Source organism: Varanus komodoensis, unplaced genomic scaffold (genome assembly GCF_004798865.1).
Source record: "Varanus komodoensis strain SLA01 unplaced genomic scaffold, ASM479886v1 scaffold33, whole genome shotgun sequence".
NCBI classification, from domain to species: domain Eukaryota; kingdom Metazoa; phylum Chordata; class Lepidosauria; order Squamata; family Varanidae; genus Varanus; species Varanus komodoensis.
This window is the reverse complement of record NW_025335817.1, coordinates 3287079-3309610: the sequence shown is the minus strand read 5'-3', so window position 1 is coordinate 3309610 and position 22532 is coordinate 3287079. Positions and strand designations below refer to the sequence as shown.

General features: G+C 54.2%; 2 protein-coding genes across 5 annotated transcripts in view; one reads left to right on the top strand and one right to left on the bottom strand.

Annotated features, from left to right (window-relative positions):
- Nucleotides 1-878: 878 nt before the first annotated feature.
- The window catches only part of CCNB2 (cyclin B2), a 50185-nt gene continuing 28531 nt past the window's right edge, over nt 879-22532 (top strand). The window contains exons 1-10 of one of the 3 annotated variants that reach the window (XM_044438603.1): nt 879-949; nt 2194-2322; nt 3468-3623; nt 3778-3936; nt 4919-5155; nt 6098-6238; nt 6622-6732; nt 7158-7278; nt 8099-8158; nt 11639-12601. In XM_044438603.1, the coding sequence (XP_044294538.1) occupies nt 2197-2322; nt 3468-3623; nt 3778-3936; nt 4919-5155; nt 6098-6238; nt 6622-6732; nt 7158-7278; nt 8099-8109 (1062 nt within the window). In that variant the 5' untranslated portion in view covers nt 879-949; nt 2194-2196 and the 3' untranslated portion in view covers nt 8110-8158; nt 11639-12601. Of the gene's footprint in view, nt 950-2193; nt 2323-3467; nt 3624-3777; nt 3937-4918; nt 5156-6097; nt 6239-6621; nt 6733-7157; nt 7279-8098; nt 8159-11638; nt 12602-22532 lie in introns of those variants that run through there. The other 2 variants (XM_044438604.1, XM_044438605.1) reach the window with 2 other exon arrangements.
- The window catches only part of MYO1E (myosin IE), a 63878-nt gene continuing 52342 nt past the window's right edge, over nt 10997-22532 (bottom strand). The window contains exons 20-28 of one of the 2 annotated variants that reach the window (XM_044438595.1): nt 20378-20492; nt 19408-19577; nt 18523-18668; nt 17493-17639; nt 15575-15732; nt 15384-15476; nt 14759-14960; nt 13427-13596; nt 10997-12074 (exon numbers count right to left, since the gene is read on the bottom strand). In XM_044438595.1, the coding sequence (XP_044294530.1) occupies nt 11998-12074; nt 13427-13596; nt 14759-14960; nt 15384-15476; nt 15575-15732; nt 17493-17639; nt 18523-18668; nt 19408-19577; nt 20378-20492 (1278 nt within the window). In that variant the 3' untranslated portion in view covers nt 10997-11997. The remainder of the gene's footprint in view (nt 12075-13426; nt 13597-14758; nt 14961-15383; nt 15477-15574; nt 15733-17492; nt 17640-18522; nt 18669-19407; nt 19578-20377; nt 20493-22532) is intronic. The other variant, XR_006415537.1, reaches the window with a different exon arrangement.

The following is a 22532-nucleotide window of genomic DNA, read 5'->3' as shown; positions in this document are numbered from 1 at the left end:
TGATCAGGGCTGTCTGCGTGAGTCAGGTGTGCACGGGATGAGAGAGGGTAGTACAAAAACAATTGGGAAGTTCTCCTGTATTAGCCTTATTGGTGCTCTCACCATACTCCTAAATGGCTGTGCCCCAAGTAAATTTACCTGTGGGGTGTCACTGGGATTTCCCATGTTGAGTCAGCCCTCTGCTCCTGGCTCAAATTCCTATGAATCAGCTATTAATAAGGGGGAAAGCCAACGGTATTTATAACTCTTCATTTTGTGTATGCAAAACTTTCTAATTTACTCAGCCTGTTCTCTAGTTTCTGCGGAGCTGCAGGACCCCTCCAGATATTCATGGTAGCATCACTTGCCACTTGCTTTAGTTGGCAGTGTCCTTGGCACCTGTTGTGTTTGCTGTCGGTAAAAATAAAATAAAAAAGGCAGCTACTTCTCTAACTGGGGAGCCTGGTTCAACCTGCTTCCATATGATAACTAGATAATAGGGTCAGTGGTTATAATGGCATGAAAATAAATAAGTTCCTGCTGGTCACGGCCTGTGCCTGATGCGTGTTCCTGGGGCGTACCCAGGACGGGGACGGGACCGTTATCCAGCAGCCTGGCTCCCGGCGGCTGGCACCGCTAGGCCGGCTCCCGCAGGCTCCCTACCCAGCCGGCCACCCTCCCAACCCCTCTTCCAGGAAAGACTACCCTTCCCACAGCACCTTGCGCGCATATGTCATATCTCGCGATCCTTCAAAGGCTCGAGCGCCGCAGCCTCCTCCCAGGCGCACGCGAGCAGAGTCGCCATGGCAACGTGGGGCGGGGAAAGGGGCGAGCCCGCCAAAGGGGCGGCGCGCGGAGGGCCAATGGCGGCGCGGCGGCGCTTGTTTTTGAAGGCCGGGTTCGCGGCCTGGCTGCGTGAGGGAAAGCGACTGGGCCGGCCGCGGCTGTGGTGAGCCTGTGGGACGGCCTGGTGAGTCGCGGGCGGGGAGCTGCTGCTGCTGCTGCTGCAGTCGCCCGCACCGGCGGCAGCTTGGCGTCCTGCGTTTCCGCGCATGCGTCCCTCGTCGTCCTCTTCGGCATGCTAGTGAACGTGTGAACGGCTTCCGTGACTCGCGTCCCGAGTGGGCGCGGGGGTGGGCGTGCGCTGTCCGCCGGAAAGTCGGTTCAGCCCACCGGCGCTCGGGCCGGCCGAGGGAGCCTTTCCCCAGGGAGGTCTCCGGCGGGCTGAGGGGCTGCCGCCGGTGTCGTTCGCTTTCTCTTAGCCGGTCGCCCCCAACCCGCGCCTTCCGGACACGTTGGAAGGCTTCATCCGCGGGAAGGCTGTCGCGCGGGGACGGGGCTGGGGGCGCGCCCTCGCTCTCACGCAGGGTCCCTTCGCTGCCCGGGCTGGAGCCCGACGTGTGCCCGCCCGGCTCAGCAACGCCCGCACCCGGCCGCGGGGGCGGGGTACTGGCCCAGCCTCACCCGCCTCCCGGGGTTGCCGCCGGGGCAAAGGGGCAGCGGGTGGCGCGTGACCGCCCGGGTTCTTTGCGAGGCGTGAAGCGGCGCGAAGGGATGCGCCGCGCGGGCTGGCGCAGCCGCGCCTCGGTGGGCCGGAGTGGGGCGGTGCAGCCGCTCGGCCTGCAGGCTCTTTCCCGCGCGAGGCCGCGCTTGGGCGAGGCTGCCTTTGCCCCCTGGAAGCGGGGAATGCAAAGCCACCCTGTGGGGCGACCCAGGGCCCGCCCGGGTGAGTCTTCCTGCAGAAGTGTGGCGTGTGCCGTTGTTCTCTTCACATGTGCCTTCCCACCTGTGCAGCGCCTAGCCCAGGTGGCATGTTGTGTAGTGGAGCAAGCTGGCAGCAGCCTCCTCAGGGCGACTTGCCCTGGGATGGAGGAGGAAGGTGGGAGGAGGAATCCTATTCTGGGGTCTGTGTATGCCCCAATTCCATCACAGGTGATTCTGTGCTTGCACTGGTAGCATGTGGCCTTTGAGCAGAACCTGCTTTCTTCAGCACCAAAACTTCCTGGTGCTTCAGCCCAAGCTTCCCATAAAGCTGGGAAGATACACTTGGAAGTGCATGCAGGCAATACCTGTGTAAACCTCTGCCTGGGAATGTGGGTGTTACTGCAAAATTCTGCAGTTTTTTACCATGGGGTGCATAGTCCTGATATTAGCAGCCAACATAGTGCTGCAGGCTGCCTCACTGGAGGAGTTGCATGAAATCTTCTCTTGTAGAGAATGAATCACATGAAAAGTGGCATGCCAGCAGATCACACCAAGTCCTGCAGCCACCTGAGTAGCACAAGGAGTCCCTTGGGAGAAATCAGCAACAGGACAGTGACCAGCAGATCTAGAGGAGGCAAGGTAATATACACTGTCACTTTGTGCCCAGCTGCGGGAAAAGCTGTCTTTGAGCAACATAAGCTGTTTGTGGTATTTCTTCCCTCAACAGAAAGCAAAAAATTCCCAAGTCACTATTGAAGGCCCTTCCAGATTGGCAAATACAGCAGCAAAACACACCCCTCCTGCTCTTGGATTAAAAGAGGCCAGCCTTTCAAAGCTGGTTGCTGTCATTCTTTGGGGAGCACAACAGATTTGGCGAGTGCAGCAGCCCAGAGAGCTGCGTGGAACCCTTTAATCCTGCGGACATACAGCTTTGACTGTAGGCTCTTTGCTTCTGCCTGCACAAGCTCACTCACTGCTGTCTCCAATCCTCCCACGTCTCTCCTACCTGCCTCTTTTTGTTGAGTGGCTTTCTTTTTCTTTTTCTTTTTGCTTTACCTGGCCTTGGGGTGCTTAGCTGTGGTTGACCTTTTTTCTGGCTCCTTTCTGCTGGCTTCTTCCATCGCTCACATTTTTCCCACCTTTCTGGAGAATCCCTTCTCGTCCTCATCACAAATCAAGGTGTAATTCAAAAATCTCAAGCAGACCTACTTGTTTATCTTAGCCTTGCCCTGACTATCCTCATCTGGATTCTTCTGCTCTATTGTAATTGTCCTGCAAGTTTTAGTAGTGCTGCACTGCTATTTTATGAATGTTTGCAGTCTTATTATATCATGTCTTTGAATAATAATTCCTGTTGGAATCTGGCCTGGGAGAGTTTCTGCCCTGAAAATGAGCCTAGCAATACAAATAGAACAAATACAGTGTTAAAACAACGTTGTGCCCCAGCAAGGAGCAGTAGATTGTGCCTATAAACACATTATTTGTCTAAAGATAACAGGTTTGGCACTTAAGCTTTGAAGCAGTTTTAACACCCGTGTGCAGGCTCCCAATCCTGGCTGGTATGAGGCCCCTGGGTTCCTTAGCAAGCTCAAGCCACCTTGTAGGATGGTTCTTCGGAAGAGGGCTTGGCCTGGCTGGGCTCTTGGCAGACTATGAAGGAGCATGAGAGGCCCAGGTCGGGGAGCGTGCACAGGCCGCCGCTTCCTGAGGAGCATCGGGGGGCCTCAGAAACCTTCGCTGGCTGCCTGGGTTTCACTCATGCTGTTGCCCTTTTTAAAAACTAGGACCCCATTTCCGCTTCAACAGAAGCAGATCTGTGTCAAGCATTCTCTGAGATACTGCAAAGTGATGTCGAAGACATCGATGCCAAGGACTGCGGAGATCCTCAGTTGTGTGGTGACTATGTGAAGGACATCTACTGTTACCTCAGGCAGCTTGAGGTATGTACATGTGGCCAGTGAGCCTGCTGTGGGGCCACCACTGGCCGCAGAGGGGTGGTCTAGCCCAGTGGGACTCTGCTCCCCTTCTCTTGGGCCTGTCCCCTAGTCTCTGGAACACAGGCCACGCTGCTCAGTCCGCCGGCCCTTTCTGCAGGAACAGCACTGCGTGTCCCCCTTCTACCTTGAGGGCACGGAGCTCAGTGGGCGCATGCGGGCCATTCTGGTGGACTGGCTGGTGGAGGTTCACGCCAAGTTCCAGCTCCTGCAGGAGACTCTTTACATGTGTGTCGCCATCATGGATCGTTACTTGCAAGTAAGCCGAGGGGCGTTCCGAGCTCACTGAAGAGCAGCACGCGGAGCCTCCCGTGGCGCTCTCTGCCGGCCTCCTGCTTGGAGCACCAGGGTGCGCCATGTGCAGCCCAAGGCGGCAGCAGGTGCCCTGCAGCCCTCCTGAAGCTGAGGGCACCCCCCTCCCGCTTAAAGAGCAGCCGTGGGACTGTGTCTCGGCGCACGAGCGCTGCTTCTGGCGGTTCTGTGGTGCTCAGCTTGCTGCAGGGCAGCGTGAGGACAGGAGGGAGGGCCGTGAGGCGCGCCCGCAAGCTCGGAGGCTGAGCTGAGCCAGGCACCACCACAGTGGCACGCAGCAGCCTCTCCCCACCAGGCCCTGTTGCTCTGCCGCCGGGCTTTCCTGCTCCTGCTGTGCCCGACCGCACAGCCGTCCTGGTGCTGTTCAAGTACCTGCGGAGCATCTGGGGCATTCGCGTCTCTGGAGGGCTTCCTGGAGAGGCCACTCTCCCTGGAGTGGCGCAAGGTGCCCTTGGAGGCTGCCGCACCCAGTGGCTCGGGAGACTGTCCTGCAAGTGGCCAAGTGCTACTTCAGCCCGTGGGCTGGAAGCCACCCAGCCCTGCTCTAGGGCATGATCAGTGCTTGAACAGCGAGTGCAGGCGTCCGAGCGTGAGGCTCAAACGTGGGCTTGCCCCTCTCTCACTGGGAGAGAAGAGTGCAGCGCCTCTTGCTGGGTTTCTGCCCAGCACCTTGAGAACTGGGGTGACTGCTGCTCCATTCGTTTCTGGCAAGGTCCAAGCAGCAAACTGGCAGGCTGCGTGGGAGAGCTCTGGTTTCTCTCAGTCCCCAAGTATGTCCACAAGCTACGAACTGGGCTGCCCCACGGACCATCTGCTCATGGGGCCTGGCTTCTGCGTTGGGGCCAGCAGAGCTGCTCCTGTATTATCACATGAGAGACGCCCCTGCAAGATGCCGTGTGGTGCAGCCAGTCTTCTCTGTGTCGCACCAGGCTCAGCCCGTCTCCCAGAAGGAGCTGCAACTCGTTGGCGTCACCGCAATGCTCTTGGCTGCGAAATATGAAGAGGTCTCCGTGCCGAGCGTCCTGGATTTCGTTTACATCACCGACAGAGCGTACAAGGTTGCTCAGATTCAGGCAATGGAGCAGAATATCCTTAAACAGCTTAACTTTTCCCTGGGCCGGCCGTTGCCACTGCACTTCTTGAGGAGGGCAGCCAAAGCTTCTGATGTAAGTCCATCTGCCAGCAACCTGCACCAGGGTGGGAATTGGGTAGTGGGATGGGCAAGATGGCATCCGAAGGCCTGATGGGGACAGGGCGCCTAACATGGTTCCCGTTATTTTAATTTTTAGTTGGGGTTTTAGTATATTAATGGTCGGATGCAGTGGGGCTGTTCTGTTCTGTTTGTTTATTGTAAGCCATCCCGAGATGTTCTGTAGGGGACGGGGTAGAAAAGCTTTCAATAAATAAATAAATGGTGCACTGGAGAAGGGGTGGGGCAGGAGGGCCCTGTGCACCATCCCGGCTTGGCTCTGCTTTTGATTTGGGCTGCACTCCAGCCCAGTGGGGGGAGGAGGTGGTGGGCTGGCCAGATGCTCTGCGCACAGGGTTCCAGCGGTGTGAGTGGGAGCCTGAGCAGCCCTCCCGCTCCCGTGAAAGCGGCTCTGTTGCTGCTTTTTAGGACGAGGAATGTGCACCGAGTGGTGAGGAGCTGATTGAAAGGTTTCTGGGGAGGGGCCAGAGGAACAGAGAGAGAAATGGGAAGGGAGTGCACAGTCTTGCGGAGGTAGGGCCCACGGGTGAGCTGTGCCTGTGGCCAGAGCAGCACTGCTGCCCAGGTGTGTTGAAAGTGTTTGGAGGTACCCAGAAGCAGGGAGAGCCTTCCTGCGCTGGGACCCTCAGCTGGCCTCGGTCAGCAGTGCCCCGCTTTCCAAACCACTGGTCATGCTGGCAAGAGCTGGTGGAAATGGAAGTCCAGAGTGTCTGGAGGTCACCCACTTGGGGATCTTTGCTCTACACGCCATTGCAAGCCCCAGTGAAGGCAAAGGTCGAGGAACCCCACAGCCAGGGCTGGGTGGTGCTGCAGCAGGGGTTTGGCCTGCCGCGTGACCTTCGTGGCGGAGGAGGGCCTCCAGGAGCCATCTCACGGAAGTCCCCTCTTGTGTCGCCAGCCGTCCTTGGAATCCTTCCTGCTGGCGAACTACCTGATGGAACTGACCCTCGTGGATTACGAGATGGCCCATTATCAGCCCTCCGAGATCGCTGCCGCCGCCCTCTGCCTGTCCCTGCAGGTCCTGTCCCAAGGCCAGTGGGTGAGTGTTGGCGGGACGCAGGGCTGTGGCAGAGCAGGCCGAGCACCGCGGAGCTGCATCCCTGGGGGCCACAGCGGGGGCCAAGGCAATGGGTTCCCCAAGAGGAGGGGTGCAGGACTGAACAGAAGCCCCTAGTCCCCATGGTTCTGGTGTCAACCTTCTCCTGCCTAGGGGATTGTGAGAGTTGTGGTCCAACGTGTCTAAAAGGGACCGGATTTAGGTACATGCAGGTAGACGAGATTAAGTCATTTTCCGCACAAAGAGCCTGAAAGCGCTGGCAGTTCATGTCCAGTTTTCCAAAGGGGGGAACAGGCGGGTTGCCCAGCAGGGAGCTGTTGCCAGCCCCCCTGCGAAGGGGTCTTATGGCAGCCACTCTCATGCAGAACCTCAAGCTGCGCTACTACACGGGGTACGCGGAGGAAAGCTTGGCCACCGTCATGACCCACATGGCCAAGAACGTCGTGAGAGTTAACAGGAGCCTGACTAGACAAGTGGTGAGTCTCTCCCCATCCAGACCTCGAGCATGTGGGTTGCTTGGCCCCCCTTGGCTGTTGGCCCCACAGCAGGCAGGAGGCACATGGGAGCCCTGCTTCTGAGGACAGTGGAAGCCTTCGGGGAGGGAGCTTGACCTGTGGCTGTTCCTGCCTCAAGGTTTGGCCCATGTGTGGTGCATCTGGCCTTTGAAAGTTAGGCCTGGGCTCCCCTTGCCTCCAATTCAGGAGCGCCATTGCTGTCTGACAGGGCACCAAGAGGGATGGCCAGCAACCTGCCAGTGGGGGGTGGGGTGGGCTGGGGTGGGGGGGTTGGAGCACCGTGCGTGCTTTTTCCCCCGGAACAAAGCAAGCCACAAGCCTGCGGGACCATGGCAGCAAGCCCCAAGCACTGAAGCCGCCTAACGTTGTCCCTCAACCTCTGACAGACAGTCAAGAAGAAGTATTCCAGCAGCAGGTTCCTGAGGATCAGCACCATCCCTCAGCTGAACTCCAGTGCCATTAAGGACCGTGCAGCCCACCTGCTGGGTGGACCCCAGCAGCCGCTCCGTGAGTGCCAGCCGTATTCTGCATACCTGTCTTGATGCCGCCTCCAGGGGCCTTTTAAGGATGGGCACGAGAGTTCCTGTTCAACTGAGATTCTATATTTTGTACACTTTGTAAAGCTGTTGTACAGGAGTGAAAAAGGTGGGGTGGTAGCCAAGTGAGTGGGGGGTGCACAAAGCACTGGCTCCTTCCCTTCTCATTAGGCAGCAGCAGGCGGAACTTTGCCGCCATCCAGCTTGGGGAGATGAGGCTCAGGGAGAGCCAAGGCTGGGAGGACTGGGCTGCTTGCTGGCTGAGCCCGCCTCAGTTGCGAGGCACGGAGTATTTGGCCCGTCTCATCAGGAGGGGCTGGAAGGGCCCTTGGCCAAGCGCCACTTGCTTCCTCTTCCTCCCTGCCGCTCTGCGCCAGCTGCTGAGCGAGGCCCCGAGGGGGGCTTCCCCCCCCCATCCCCAAACTGCTCATCTCTGTATGAGCAGTGTGCGCACACCCCTCCCTCCTGTGAGCTGCTCAGAAGGCAATTGGCCAAGCCAGGCAAAGAGGGCCCTTCATTTGGCCTCTTGCAGCGGGACTGGCTGCCCAGAGCAGGCACAGGTGAAGAAGCCCCACAGACCTAGGAAGATGACATGAAAAGCAACGAGTCAAAAGGTGCTTGACTCCTGCTGCAGCTGAGGTATTTTGTGCACTAAGAGAAATTTGGAAGTGACCACTCACGGCTCCTCGGCACTCTTCCCTCTTTTCCTTTAAACACGTAGCTTATCCTAAATTAGGCTCTCTGGGGAGCCCTGCTCACCCCACTTCTCCATCTCACTCCACCATTTGCAGATGAGGCGTAAAGAAGACTGCAGCTGGCAAGACCGGAACACAGAAGCTGGTGCTGATGGGGTGAGCGATCTCTCCAACTCATGGCTTGCATACTGTGCTAGGGTGGACTTGGAGTTTGCTGTTAGAATGAAGTGTGCCTAAATCCCACATACAAGAGGACACTGAAGGGTCGGGACTCGCTTAGGAACTCCAGCGTGTGGTTTTCAGGTGCTACCAGACAGAGCTGGAGCCTTGATTTCTGGGGCCCAAGGCCATGTGGAGAAGAGGCTGTGTGCCCACGGGGAGGCACAGGCAAGGGGTTCTTTCTGGAGAGCAGGGAGCCTCTGAGAACACCACCTTTGGATGGCACCGAGCCTGAGCTCAGCGGGCACAGAATCTGATAGGATTTTGGTCCCTGACTTCAGGTGAGCACACCTATGTGAGGTCAAGCATGATGTTCCACAAGCCCCTGGGAAGAGCCCTGGCAGAGCTCTGTCATCATCCCAGTGGGATCAGGAAGTGACAGCTGTGGATCTCCTGTTGTACTTTGCCCCGTTATGGGCTGACGTTTCGCTTTGATTAAGAATGGAAAATGGGGGAAGGCGGGGGCTTCTGTTGTCAAGAGGACTTTGCTCCCCGACCCACTCCTTCCTTTATTTGGACTAGCTGATTGACTTGCTCAATGACAGCAGCCACCAGAGGTGTCTTGTATTTCATTCTGCCTAGGCAGGGACCTGCAGCGTGCTCCGTTTTGTGCAACATTAAACCGGTTAAGGTGTGAAGGGCAAGAGGGTGTGCTGTTGTTCTCCATTCTTCTGGCTGGAAAGGGCAAAGAACCTGAACGGTGGATGAGGGGGACAGAAATGGATGGCTGCAAGGGGGGAAATTTCCAGAACCTCCCTTCACTGACAGAAACAGGATTATGCCATCTGCACAGCTCTTGCCATATTGACGTAAAAAATGCCATTTAGTGTGAAAAGTTTTAAAAAGCAAAGCCCCTGCTGGTCATCAATCCTTGCGTGTAGGATGGTGAGAGAAGGCAGGAGCCCTTTAGCCCAGCGTTCCTTAAACTGCGGGTCTTGGGGCAGCGGGGGAGGATGCCTCGCTGCTGTGAACTGCCTGCAATTTCCTTGGGCTGCAGTGTGTCACGGCTGGAGCTGCTTAGAGCACAAGGCTAAGCTTGCTGTTTTATTATTTTGCAAAACGGGGAATAAAGAGGAGAGAGAGAAGAGCAGCTCTTCTGGCCAGATGTGAATGAGAAAGCTGCCGGAGGCTGGGATGAAAGGAGCCAGCGGTTGAGGATGGGGTACAAGGGTGAAAGAGGAGGAGATAAGGAAGGCGGCTTCGAGAGGCAGTGATGGGGAGGAAAAAAGTATAGTGCAACTCATGTCCTTTACCTGGAGGACTGCCAGATCTCTTCCTAAAGCTGGGAGATTGTGTAGTGAGATATCCCCAGAGCCAGTGGCTGTACTTGAGGAGGGCTGGATGGTGGGGTTCTGTGCTGCAGAGGAGGAGGAATTGCATCAGCTGAGGTCTGTCAGCAGTAGGCCAAGCCCTGCTGCCATCTGTCACCTCCGTATGACCGGTGGACTTCTGCCCAGCAGGCCCTGGGGTAGAAAGCGCAAGAGCCCTGCCTGGAAGAACCAGCACCCTGCTCCCCTTTCAGCCCGGGGGCTCCCCTCAGCAGGTTGTTGTTTTGTTTCCTGTGATGGGAGCTCAGCTTTGCCTCCTCGTGGTGGGGACCTCAGAAGGGAGACCAGGACAGTGTGCTCCTATCTGGGCAGAAATGCTTCTCTCACCTAATAGAGAGAGGCAGCCAGATCAAGGCAGGCAGGCAGTGCTACCTTCCATGTTAGGGAGCCAGAGCTCCCTGCCAAAGGATGTGGCAGCGGCTGTCAGCCACAGATGGTCAGAAGAAAGGCGAGAGCAGACTCAAGCTAGAGCCCGGCTAGCCGTACTCAGAACTGGGCGGTGGGGGTGTGCTGTTTGCCCTGGCGCAAAGCTTCTGCACATGGACAACCAAGTGAAACCACCCGAAGGCAAAATAGCCCAACTCCCCCCTTGGATTCAGTGCCTCGTTCTTCCTTGCTGTCTTGGAGCACATCCAAGCCTTTGGGCGTGGAGGCCACGTGGGGGATTCTACCGGGGGCACGCGTGGGGCGTGCAGCACCCTGGCCATGCGCAAGGGCAGTGCCCTCTCAGCAGGTTGCACATGCCATGGGCAGAAGGCGCCTCAGCCTTGTGCTCCCCCCACTTGTCTCCGTGGCTTACCCAGTTCTTGGCTTATGGCAAACCAGGTAGGTGCTCCTTGCTTGTCTTGCCATCGCTGCAGTCCAGGGTGTAGTTCTGAGCACAAACCATAGTGCAGAAGTCCTTCCAGGCATTCCGGTCGGTCAGAGCAGAGCTGTCAGTGGGAGGCCAGGTGCTGTGTGCACTAGACTGATCCCGCCTCCAGTTACACTGGCAGCCAATTAGCTTTCAAGTTCAGTTCAAGGTGCTAGTTTTAAGCCTTTCTGACCTTTTAAGGCAGCCTTCCTCAAACCTGGCCTCTTCCACATTGGACTATAACAGTTTAAATTGTTTTTAAAAATCAGTTTTCATGTTTAAAAAACTGAACAAATGATGTGCAAGGCCCAGCGAAACCGCCTTCCAGCTCAGCTGTTTTCACAGCTAGCCCAGAATCAGCTGCTCTGACTGGCAGCATTTCTCTGGGTCCCACACAGAGTGAGGAAGAACCTTTTTAAAAAAAAACAAAACTGGAGATGCAGTGAACCCCAGGTTTCAACCTCGACATGTGGCGTTTCACTCCAAGAAGCGCATCATGCTCTTCTTGTGAAATGCTCTTTCCATTGGTCATTAATCCTTCACTTGCTCAAAGGGCAGTGTTTATAGCCTCCAACAAAACCCCACGGCAGCATGTAGGAGTTCCTACGTTTTTATTGATGGTGGTTGAGAAAGCATTTGGATAAACCGAGGACATGCAGTGGGTAAGCAACATCATCCATAAGTGTGGAGGGGCAGCTGGACTCACTCGGAGCTTTCTTAACACTGGCTTCATCTCTTCATAGTGTGTATGCTGAAGTACCAGGCCCCAAAATACTAATCAAGCCACCTTTATGGATAGGATTAGGGTGCATTCATACAGATTTACCTCTTACTGATTTTTAAAAGTACATTGTTATATGATCTTAACCTTAGTTTAGTTTCCTTGGAGGAGGTGAGCGGGGGGAGTGTGCACCTCAAGACATACTGCAATAGTTAGCCTCAACATGGACCAGCCACATGAACCATTTATGGGATACAATGCAATACTGTCTCTTCCTTGGGCTGCAAGGCCCTTTTGGAATCTCCGAAGTTCACAAGCAAACCTGGGCAAGAATGTTTTGATGTCTTTCAAAATATGTTGGGGCAGGAGAAAACAACAAGATTCCAGAAGAAATACAATGTTAAAAACCTACATTTCTAAGGCAGGTAGCAGCATAACTTATTACTGAGCTCCTCTGAGGGGTCATCAACAGAGGAAATGTGCATATAATGCCATTATTGTGTTACATAATTTAGGAGAGAGTCAACAGAGCAACTAAAGGCACTTGGAAAAAAAGGGGAATTCTTCTGAAGTCCTTGCAAAGCACCTGCTGCATCTGGAACTTTAAGAAACGAATGGAATGTAATTTAGACCCGCTCCTCATCCTTCATGCAAAAAAAAGCATTAAATAAAATAAATAATTCCTTGGTTTGGTATTTCGGGGGGCCTCTGAGGCATGTGCTTTGGCTTCTGGGAGAATAAGCAGACTCTCTCGTGCCCACATGCCACCTCTGAACTTCACTGATGCAACAGTGGTGGTGATGGTGTCGATCAGAAGGGTTGGAAACTCTCCACGGGCACCTTGTGCTTGAGAAGGGCCTCTCCGCCTGCAGGATTACACCTTGGTCACGTAATTGTTCGGAAAGAGTCCTTGTTTCCCTCTTAGCCTGCCTGTCCACCAGCCTGAGGGATCTGGAAAGGAAGACAGTTACTTAGCTAGGAGCCTGCGGGTGGGAAAGCACGCGCCTGCTCCCTCAACTTCTCCCCGTGGAACCTGCAAACGAGCATCTCACTCAGTGTGAGAACAAGTGCTTCCTGTGTGGAGCACAGAGCAGTCAGAACAGCAGTGGAATGGAACCCGCCATTCTGACCAGCAGTAATCTTGTTGTTTAACTTAAGTGCAGGGTAAGGGGTGTAATTGTCACTAGCATCTACAGTACCCACTTGTGGTATCTGAGGCCCCGTTATTTGGTAAAGATTTACAAATTCTGTAATGAGTATTGCTGGGAATAAATGCAGATCTCCTGCAAGTGAAGTGGATTTGTAACAAAAATGGCATGGTTCCAAGCCTCCAGTGTACAGTGAGTGGGTAGAAATGTACTAGCATGTGGCTCTGATTGATGGATGTACCAAAGGACAAGATTATAAAAGACAGTGACTATATTTGGACATCGCACTAAACAAGAAAGCTTATTTTAATAAACTGCAATGTGAAAGAGCATTGACTGGTGCATGTAGTCCATTGCCTTGCGTAGGTAAACCAGGAAAAAACGGTTTTGTCTTAAACCCAAACCCAGGATAGACAAATACGCCCAAACAAGCCAAGATTCTGTACAGGTTTTCACCTTTCTGAAAGGTTAAAATCCGTCTCCTAAGGATTTCTGAGCACTTAGGCTTCACCAGCCTGGTATTTGGTGTTTTTTGGCCTGTCCTTTTCCCTTTGGTGCTGCCCATCCCTTGAATGTGCTTTCCAGGAGCATCTCTCAGGTTTACTTGGGCCCTGTGGCTGACAGAAGTTTCCCATGCCTGCTATACAGAGAGTGGTGGGGAACATCACCGAGCATGCGTCCATCCTTCTGCCCAGGAAAGCCCATTTTGACATGGCAGAGGACTCTGGGGATGAGCCTAAACCTGCCTGCCGAAGAAATGAAACCGTAAATGTTTCTCCAGCTGTCTGCCCGCTGACCGTTGAGGTCAGCATCGGGGATCCTTCTCTATGTTCCCCTTGCTCATGCTCTCATGTGGGGTAGGTGAGAGGACCTTTTCCATTGCAACTTGGTCCTGGCATTGGCAGGCTTCTGCCGTGCCAAGCCCCACCTGGTTTGTGAAGATTTTTGGTGGAGTTGTCTGGTAGGGTAACGAGTAGCACCTCCTGATGTTATTCTGGGTTTGGTGCTTTCAGTCCTTGCATTGCCCTTTGGTTTGCTATATTGGTTTGCCAATTCAGTTGGTCATCCGGGGGGTCTTTTGAATGACAGAAAGGCGAGATGCAAAATAGGTTGGCACCTGACTAGGAAAGGCTACGAAAGTGGAGCCCTGCTTACCTTCTCTGATGATATCGATTAAGTCATTGGCGTTAAAGCTGAGTTCGTCTGTGTCCTGAGCATCATAGGCATACAGTGCTCTGCACTGGGGTACCTGAGGCTTTGGTTTGGGCTGCGGCTTGGGCCTGCCGCCTGCGGGAGGGGGGCGGCTTGTAGTCTGCCTGCGAGCGCTGCAGAGGGACACAGAGAAACAGTGAGTCTTTGTGGCCATGCTTGGTTCCAACTTAACCTCCATGACCGGTGCAAGCCACCCTCTCTCAGTTTCCCATCCGCGATATGGGATGAAGATAAAGGTTAATGTACTTTATGGAGCTCTCGGGACAAGTGAAATACATGCGAAGTGATTCTACTACTGCAAAGCGCATTTCAGTATTTTGGCTTTTTTGTTTTGCTTTTATAATTAGGATGGCACTAAAGAGGGTTCCTTTCCCACTCGACTCAGTTTTACTGTGTTACAAATTCAAGGCCAGTACCCGTGGTATTTCAGTTCGGCTTCTGCAAAGCCATTTCCCAGCAGGCAATGTCCCAAAGGTTGCCCCAACGCTCTACCTGAGGGAGCTGCCTCACAGCAGGGTCACCTTTCTATTCATGGGCGGGTCTTCATGTGCCTCGGACTGAATGCGCAGGAAAAATGGTGGCCAAGGTGCCCTGCTTGTTGAAGTGCTATTTGTCTTTCTCAAGAGCAGCATGGGAGATTTTGGCCCCTTTCAGAACTCTGGCATGCCTCTTCCAATGGCGTTCCATCAGGAAGTGCGCAAGTGAAACATCACCCAGAATGACAGCAGATGGCACTGCAGGCCGTTTCCAGGCGAGGGCTGCAGATCAGCATTTGGGCTTCCTGCATCGGTAAACCGGGAGTCGCGCTGACTGTCACAGAGGCTTGATCAAAATGAGGTCCTCGTCCACTAGTAGCCCTAGGGTGCCATCACGTGCATGTGCAGACTGGAGAAAAGTCCTGAAGCTTCCAGCACCCCCCGCCCCGCACCCCACCTTGGGCATCGTAGGGCTTGTTTTCTCTAGGCGTGCAAAGGAGCAGCCTTAATCGCATGTAGGACTGACACCGCTGAGGCAACAAGGCCCCAGCGATCAATGCTGGATGAGGCTTTTGTGTCAACACAAGGCTTGACTACAGTCTGGTCACAAAGGAACCTGCCTCAGGTGCCTCACAAATTGAATGTGGCTCCACCTGCAACCCAGTTCTGTAAAATACAAGTATTTCCCTGTGAATAATCATCAAGGAGTAAAAGAGTCGCAGACAAGCAGGCAAACCAGCTTTCCACTTTCAGTCTACACAACATGCGTGAGGTGGAGACGAGACGGCGCTTCACTTACCCGGCAGCACCCTGATCGGGTACTTTGAGGAAATCCAGACTGCCCAGCTGCTGGGAAACTCTGCCCGATCCACCAGAGACCTGCGGCAAAGGCGGGCACGCCATAGAAGTGTACAGACTCCGTTGGCTGCCTCGCTGGCGTGCTAGACCTTGAGAGTGTGGTGTGTGCGGTGGGATTTTTATCATCCCGTTCTGATGAAGACCTAGAAGCGATGAGAATAAGTTGCCTTTTTTCATACTTCCAGTGCTAAATTGCACTTGCCCCAGGCTCTGTAAACCCTCTGGGTGGTCCTGGGTCTGGTCGATCACTGTGGGAAGCAGATCCCAGACTGAACAGGCCTCTGTCTGGTCTACTCCGCACGGCTCTTTGCCCGTTCTTCAACACACACGCACCCCAAGCCACAAAGTTAATAGATAAACCTCACTCTCAGGGTGCCAATTAACGCAGTCAAAGCTTGACAGGCCCAGAGGCTTCCCAGGAAAGGAAGAAATGCCTTCCCAAGATGGCAAAAGCAGAAACAAGCCTTTCAGGATTGCCCACGGTGGACACATGATGGGAGCGGCCCGCTGGAGCACCGTTTGCCCGGCAGTGCGCATGAGGAGCCCTCCCACGAGGCCCCACTCACCAGGCGGCGGCGGCGCAGCCCTCAGGGGGTAGGTGTGCCCCTGCGTCCTGCTTGTCCATCCTCTGCTCTGGGCGGTGGACCGTCTGGTGGGGCCTGCAAGGCATCGCAGAGGACGTGTTCACGCTGTGGGGTGCCGCACAGGGTGTGGCCGCCACCGCTTCCCACGCCACCCCGGAGAGCATCATACATACGGGAGTTCTTTGGGAGTCCGGGCCCAATGCTGACCTGCAGCACTTTATTGCTTGGCTTGAGGACAGCCACGTCTCCCTGGCCTTGGCTGAACTGCACCTGCCGAGAGCCGCCCGCCTTCCAGGGCCCCCAGCTCTCCTTCTTCAACTTCACGTCAAGCCTGGTACAGAGAGAGCAGGAAATGCGGTCACTTGGCAGCAAGCGGTGTCACACAGGCCTGGAGCGCTGAGGCAGCTTTTGACTGTGGCTAGAAGTCTCCCGAGGGCCTGCTGTCCCCAGCTAGAGGACTCCAAAGCAAGGGGGGAGTTCAGGTTCTGAAGAGTCTCTGGCCCAGTCGGCACATCCTGATTCTCATGGGCAGCTGGGACCATGTGAGCAAGGCAGCACGAAGCCTCACGCCTCCCTTGTTTAGTTTCCACTTTGCTAAGCAGCCCGGAAAGCTGGAACCCTGGACTGTGGCGTGAGAATCAACCCAGTGTGTGAACCCAGCAACAAACCATGGCTTTATCCTGGCCTGTTTCTCTCTTAACAGCCCAGAACACTCGATTTGGGCATCACAGTGATGTTGGTTGCTCCTGCTCAGTCACAAGCACACATAAACAAGGTTTCTGTCTCTGCTCTGTCTTCAGCACTGCAGAAACAGATGTGCAGGCAGAAAGCAAAGCAGGCCCAACTGGACGGCAAGAATACGGCTGCCCCGAGCAGGGCCCCCGAGACACCCCCACTGGGTGGTTCAGGTCAGAGGCGTGCCCTCCACACGCACTTTTCCTGCAGGGAGCTGGGTGCAGACACATCAAATGTGCCTGATGCACAGAGCGCCTCGCGTCAGGTTAAAAACAGCTCTGCGTGGTCTCTCCCCTCCCACGCACGATTGTTAATTAAAGCTTCCTCTGTTTTGTTCTTGGATTTAAGAACACCCAGGAAATGACACCAGCAAAATGCACTCAGTTTTTGAGACTCCCACACAAGCTGCAAAGTGACTTACCTTAAAAAAAAAAAAAAAAAGCCACAAACATTCCCAGATGGTGAGTTTTGCATTGGAGCAGGGTGGTGGCTTGTTTGCATCGTGCCACTGAGGGAAATAACCCCATTCTCCTGCCACCACAACCATGGAAGAAGGCCCCCCTCACAGCACTCCTGGAAACGGCTGTAGTCAAACAGGGATGCAACCGAGGGGAGCCGATCCGAAGGAGGAGGCCGTGGGCGGCAAGGCCTTCCTCTCCCTGCTTATCAGCAGGCCCTGGTCCCAGGGGCCCTCATTTGCCGAGGCGGGACAGGCAAGCTGCACTGCAGAGTGGAGAAGCGAGTCACCCCCTCGCACCCCCCAGGCCCACCCAGAAGATAGCCTGCCAAGAAGCATTCCTAACTGCCTAGAGCCCAAAAGAAGTTCACTTGCCGCAATGCTCCCTACTTCTTCAGTGGCCTGCGCAGCACTGTGACGGACCAGGACCCACGCAGGGGCTGGGAGGTCACCTGAGGCCTGCGGGAAGGCTCACCCTGCTCACATCCGCTGGCCTCGCAGAGGTCCAGCAAGCAAATGCCCAACACCTCCAGCAAGGAAAACCCTCCCCTCCAGCATCCACCTTCATGGGGAGATGGTCTGCCTCAAGGTAGAAGAATTGCAGCCCATCCAAATACAAAGCTTTGGCCCAGTAACTTCCCCCAAACTGGTACCTTCCAGGTATACTGGACTACAACTCCCTTCAGCCCCAGGTGTCCTGGAAGCAGCAGTCCAAGCTGCCGGAGGCTGAGGAGAAAGACTGTGTGCCCAAGGGCGCAACCCCAGCTCACATGTGGTCTTGCTCCTATCCCTCAGGACAGGGCCACATGGAGCCACCATGCATCGGTGGCTGAGCGGGCTCTGCCGCAACCTCGCCATCGGGACAAGATGGAGCCTAGCTGCTTCAGCCCATCACTCACGTGTTGCTGAACTTCAGAGGCAGCCTCCTTTGTGTCTTCTCCTCGTAGCGCTTTGACAACAGGCTGAGGAACTCTGTCTTGAAGACAGATTCGAGGAGACTGTCGTATTCCTGCTCGTGCACGACGAAGAGGTCATCCTGCATTGTGCTGTGAATAAAGTTGGGCACAGGGTGCTCAAAACATGTGGCTGTGTTTCGAGGAGCTACTTTTCGAAACAATACCAATAGAGTTCTATATCAACTGAGTTTTATAAAATGTAAATATAATGCCAATGCAATATGAAGTACAGAACTTTGTTTTACACGTGGGGTCAGCAACAAATGTTGCAGCGCAAAGTGCTTCTGTCTAGCATTCCAGCCAGCCACGCCACGTTCTGGGTTATTTTCTCCCACACGGTGTTTTCTGGGGTCTGCCCAAGACCATGGATACCTCCCTCTTTCCTGCAGCGGCTAACCACATGTCTTCTGGAAGCACACAAGGGGGACACTGAAACAACAATCATCCTCCCCCTTTTGTTTGTTTCTACAACATACTACTCAAAGGGTCCCTTGGCTCGAAATGCAGAACCTGCGGTGAAGCATTATGGCTCTCACTAGTTTGCAGAGCCCTGGTTGCCATGAATTTATCTGATCCACCCTTCCTCCATCCTGGCACCCAAGAATCAAAGGCCACACTGGCAGGGAGTTATAAGAATGTGGCAGGTGCCAGACTGAGAAGGCGGCTTCAATTCTTTCCTGAAGAGCTGCCTTACTAGAGTGGATCCAAGCAGGCCCAACGCCCCCCAGCACCTTGCTTTGCAAATTGATGTCTCTCAGGAGTCTACAGAATTCCAAACGTCTGTAATAAAGTAGACCATGTGAGACCTAAGCTTGGCCGTCCTTGGCATTACAGAGCCACCGTTCACAGGAAGCTGGATGGATCACATTTTGCTTGGATAACCAGAAGCCTGGGCAGCAGAAGGCTCTACAGTATACAGAGTGAAATGTCTCGTTGTCTTCCAGACATTTCCTTGACAGAAGATGGTGCTGACCTTAGCGAAATGGAGAGGATTCTCTCCACCTCAATCCGTCGCTTGAGCACCTCCTTCACCTGGCCTTTCTCTGGGCCCTGCTTGACCTTTTCACGCCCGATCAGGTACACGCATTTCGGAGAGAGAATGAGGTCTCGCTTAATGCCCTGAAATAAGAAAAAGATTTGTGGATACTTGTTCCCTTTCCTGTTGGAAACACGAACACATTAATCATCTTGCCGTTCTGTATCCTATTATCTGGAAGATGCTGGAGAAACTCCTGCATGTGGATGATTCTGCCAACCAAGATATTTTGATGCCAGCAAGAGGAAATTTTAGAAATGTTGTGCATGCGCGCGCGCGCGCACACACACACACACAGAGAGCACAATCCTTTGGGAAGCTCTGTGGCGCAAGCCCCAATAGAACAAACCAGGACTTCCTAAGAGCGCTGCCATGGTTTTGCATGGCTTCGGTTCATCTCCGTAGGGGGACCTGCTACTGGACTGTGTCCTTCCTGTGCCGACCGAGTGCCTCTAGTTCCGGAATTTCACAGTTACGGTGCTTCCCCCTCCCGGGTTTCTACAGGCACCATCAGTTATGCTGAGCTTCTCCTGCCCGCCCTCCAGCAGATCCTGCCACCCATTCCCCAGATGCCTTCTCAGTTGGCTGGCACTGCTCCACTTCCAGCTGCCCTGTTTTCATGCATCATTGCATTGGGCCATATCAACAGGGAGTAGAGCCACTCGCTCTCACTGGGCTATTCGTCGCAATCAGAGGCTGCGAGCTGATAGCTCTGGAGCAAAGGCCCAGCTGATCCACCCTGCCACTGCGCTGGGTACCACTGCCACAGGGGAAGGTTGAGCAGAGCAGCAAGCCGGCCAAAGATCTCGCTCGCATGTATACCTTAAACCTCCTGTCGTACTTGGTGACGGTATCCGCAAAATCTATCTTTTCCCGCTTGCCCACAAACTGCCGCAGCTCCGGATGCTCCTCCATGCCTATGTAGTCCCCCACAAAGTTCCTGTTGATGCTGTTTCGCCTTCTCTCCTTCTTGTTCAACAGCAGATCGGAAGCTGCAGAAACAGCAGGAGAAAGCATTACTTAGTTGCCCCAATTTTAAAAAGGAGTTTCAGAAATCTGAAAAGAAAGATCATTAGGTGACAATCTGCTATAGTGTTAACCTTTCTCCCTATGTGGAATTGAAATGGTACAGTCTTCACACCAGGACCATACCATGTTGATTTGGGCCTCGGTCCAGGGAGAGAAAGAGAGCAAGAGTCAGTGTGATGCAGTGGTCTGGAGGTGTCAGACTAAATTTGGGGAGACCCTGCCTCAAATCCCTTCTCAGGTCAGTGACCCTAAGGGGCAGCTACTCCTCCAAGCCTCTGGAGGTAATGATGCTGCCCCCCTCCGCAAGTCACAGGTGGTTGCATTTCCTTGGTAGGCACAGAGGGCTAAATGCATTCCGGCAAGAGCTGCGCAAGGGTTTCTCAGCAAGCTGAACATGGTTTTAGAGACACGTTGCTTTGTCAGCTGTGCACACAGACACATGCTGGTCGCACTGTTGTGTTCTGCTCTTTGAAAAACTATAATCTGTCTCTAGTATTCGTTGCATTTATGTCCCGTGGCTTCCTCCAAAGAGTCCAAGGCAACACACACAATCCTCCTCCTGTCTCCTTTATCTTCACAATGATCCTGTGAGGTAGGTCAGGCTGAGAGTCAGTGACGAGACCCAAAGCTACCTAAGGAGCTTCCCAGCCAAGGGGGACCAGAACTTACTTCTCCCGGGTTCCAGTTAAGCACTCCGACCACCACACTAATTAGGAAGATCTGTTAGACTTAAATGGCCCTGATATTAGCACTCAAGAGGTACCTTCTTCTCTCATTTGCACATATTTCTTCTTGGCCACGTATTTCCGCCACGCCTTCTGGATTGCCCGAGCGTAGCCATCGTATTTCCGTTCTCTCATCTCTTCCAACAAAAAGAGCTGCAAGAAAAAGAGAAGCCAGCAGCTCAGCAAGTGAGCGTGGAAACAGAAGTTAACCTGAGAGACGTCAGGGCAACCCTACACATGTTTGCCCAGTGAAGGGCACAATCCTGTGATCCACAAGCAACAGATAAGGAAAAGCTGTTTTGGAAGCAAAGAAGTAGACCATCTTCCAGCCAACAAGCGACCGGAGGCTTTCTCACGAGCTTCAGATCTGCCTTCAAACAGAATATGTGAGCAGGAACTGGGAGGCAGCTGCTCGGATGAGCGGCTCCAGGGCGGCATTCTGCTTGCTGCCATTCTGGCCAAGCATTTCCTGCTCTCCCGTTTGCCCCAGGAAAATGATCAAGGGAGAGGAAAGTGATGGAGAACTGAGCCCCATCTTGTATGGTGCCCTGCAGAGCACCCATTTGTGTGTCCCTCCGTAAGTTCACCTCTGAAACCTCCATGCTCCCAGCTCCCTGGCCCATGGAGCTGCCGTCCTTCATACACACTGCACCGTACAGTGGCTTGTTTCCAAGTGGGTGGCAGTTCACCCTCCATACCAGGCACACTTTTTGCTGGGTGTGGCATAATTAATGGATTTCCATACTGCCAGCTGCTGAAGCTCTCCGGGTGGTGGCAAACCATTTAGGCAGTGAAGCTCTCTGAGCTTCATATGCTTTGGTCCATCAATCCCAGAACTGACCACTCTGATGGGCTGCAGCGCTCCAGGGACTTGGGGGAGAGAGAGTTTTTTCGTACCAGCTACTGTACAAAGATGCCAGGAACCCCACTGCCTGCAAGCATCAACACTGGAAGCTGCTGTGTCCCAGGTGACCTGGCTGTGCCTCTCCGGGGTTTCAAGCACTCTCCGAGGCCTTTCCTGCACCTGACCCTTTCTAGCCGGAGATGCTGCCAGCGACTGAACATGGGGCCTTCTGCGTGCGAACAGAGCACACAAGCGGCCACTGAGCTGGCCCTGGAACAAATTTCCCAGGCGATGGCTTCCTGTGCCCTACAATCCTCTCTCCACTCCATCAGGATTTGCAAGGGCAGCCTCTCCCCGTTCCCACTGAGGGGTATGGGGCACGACACACCGGGAAGTCCACCTGCCAGTGCAATGAGCAGGAGCCCGAAGAGGGTCTCCCCGTGAGGCAAGGCCATCCGTCCCCACAACACGGCTGCGAACGGAGTACAGTTCCCAGGACGCTGAGGCCAGCTTTCTCCTTGCGAAGTCATTAGTGTCCCTCCCCCTACTTTCTTTTGGTTTTTGTAACCAGAGAAGGAACTGGCAGAACAAACTGCTCACAACATTTCTTGCACTGGTTACTCCCAGCCATTCTACTAATTGCAGCACATCTATCAAAGCAAAGTGACTCGTCTGATGTTATTCAGATTCACTTCCTGTGCCCAGAAAACCCCTTCAAAGAAAAAATATTCCTAGTGATTTGCTAGAAAAACACTGAAAAGAAAAGAAAACCGTCCTTTTTCTTCACTGTACCTTCTTCAACCTCATTCTCTCTTGGATAACCAAGACGGGAAGACTGCCGTTTGGGCCTGGAGACCAGCCTCCTGCAAGCCCCCCGGCAGCCTGGGAATCACCCCCAAGCACCTTCCCTCACTCAGGAGGAGGAGGCATGCTCCCAATGTGAAAGTCACTGCCTGCAGTGTTCCATTTCTCGTGGCGCGTTCAGGGAAAAGAGCCTAAATACAGAGCTAGGCAAAAAAGCCCCTCGGCCTTTCTGCATGTGTCTGCAGGAGGCCTGCACACACGCAGCTGCAGGTGAGCAGGGCCTTCCTCCTTGGGTTGGGGCCTCAGAACCAGCAGCACTGAGGAAATGGCCTCAGGCCATGACCTTAAAATCCAGGCATTCACCTGTGGAAAAGACGGTCCTCGGGTAGCCCCGTCCCAAGCCATATAGGGGCCGATAGGTCACAACCATGCTTATGACAGGTAGCCAGTGGAGCTGGTGTAGCAGAGGGGTCACGGGGATATTGTTAGGAGCAGCCTCCCTTGCATAATTATGGGATGGCCAAGATCATGCATGGGGAGTACCT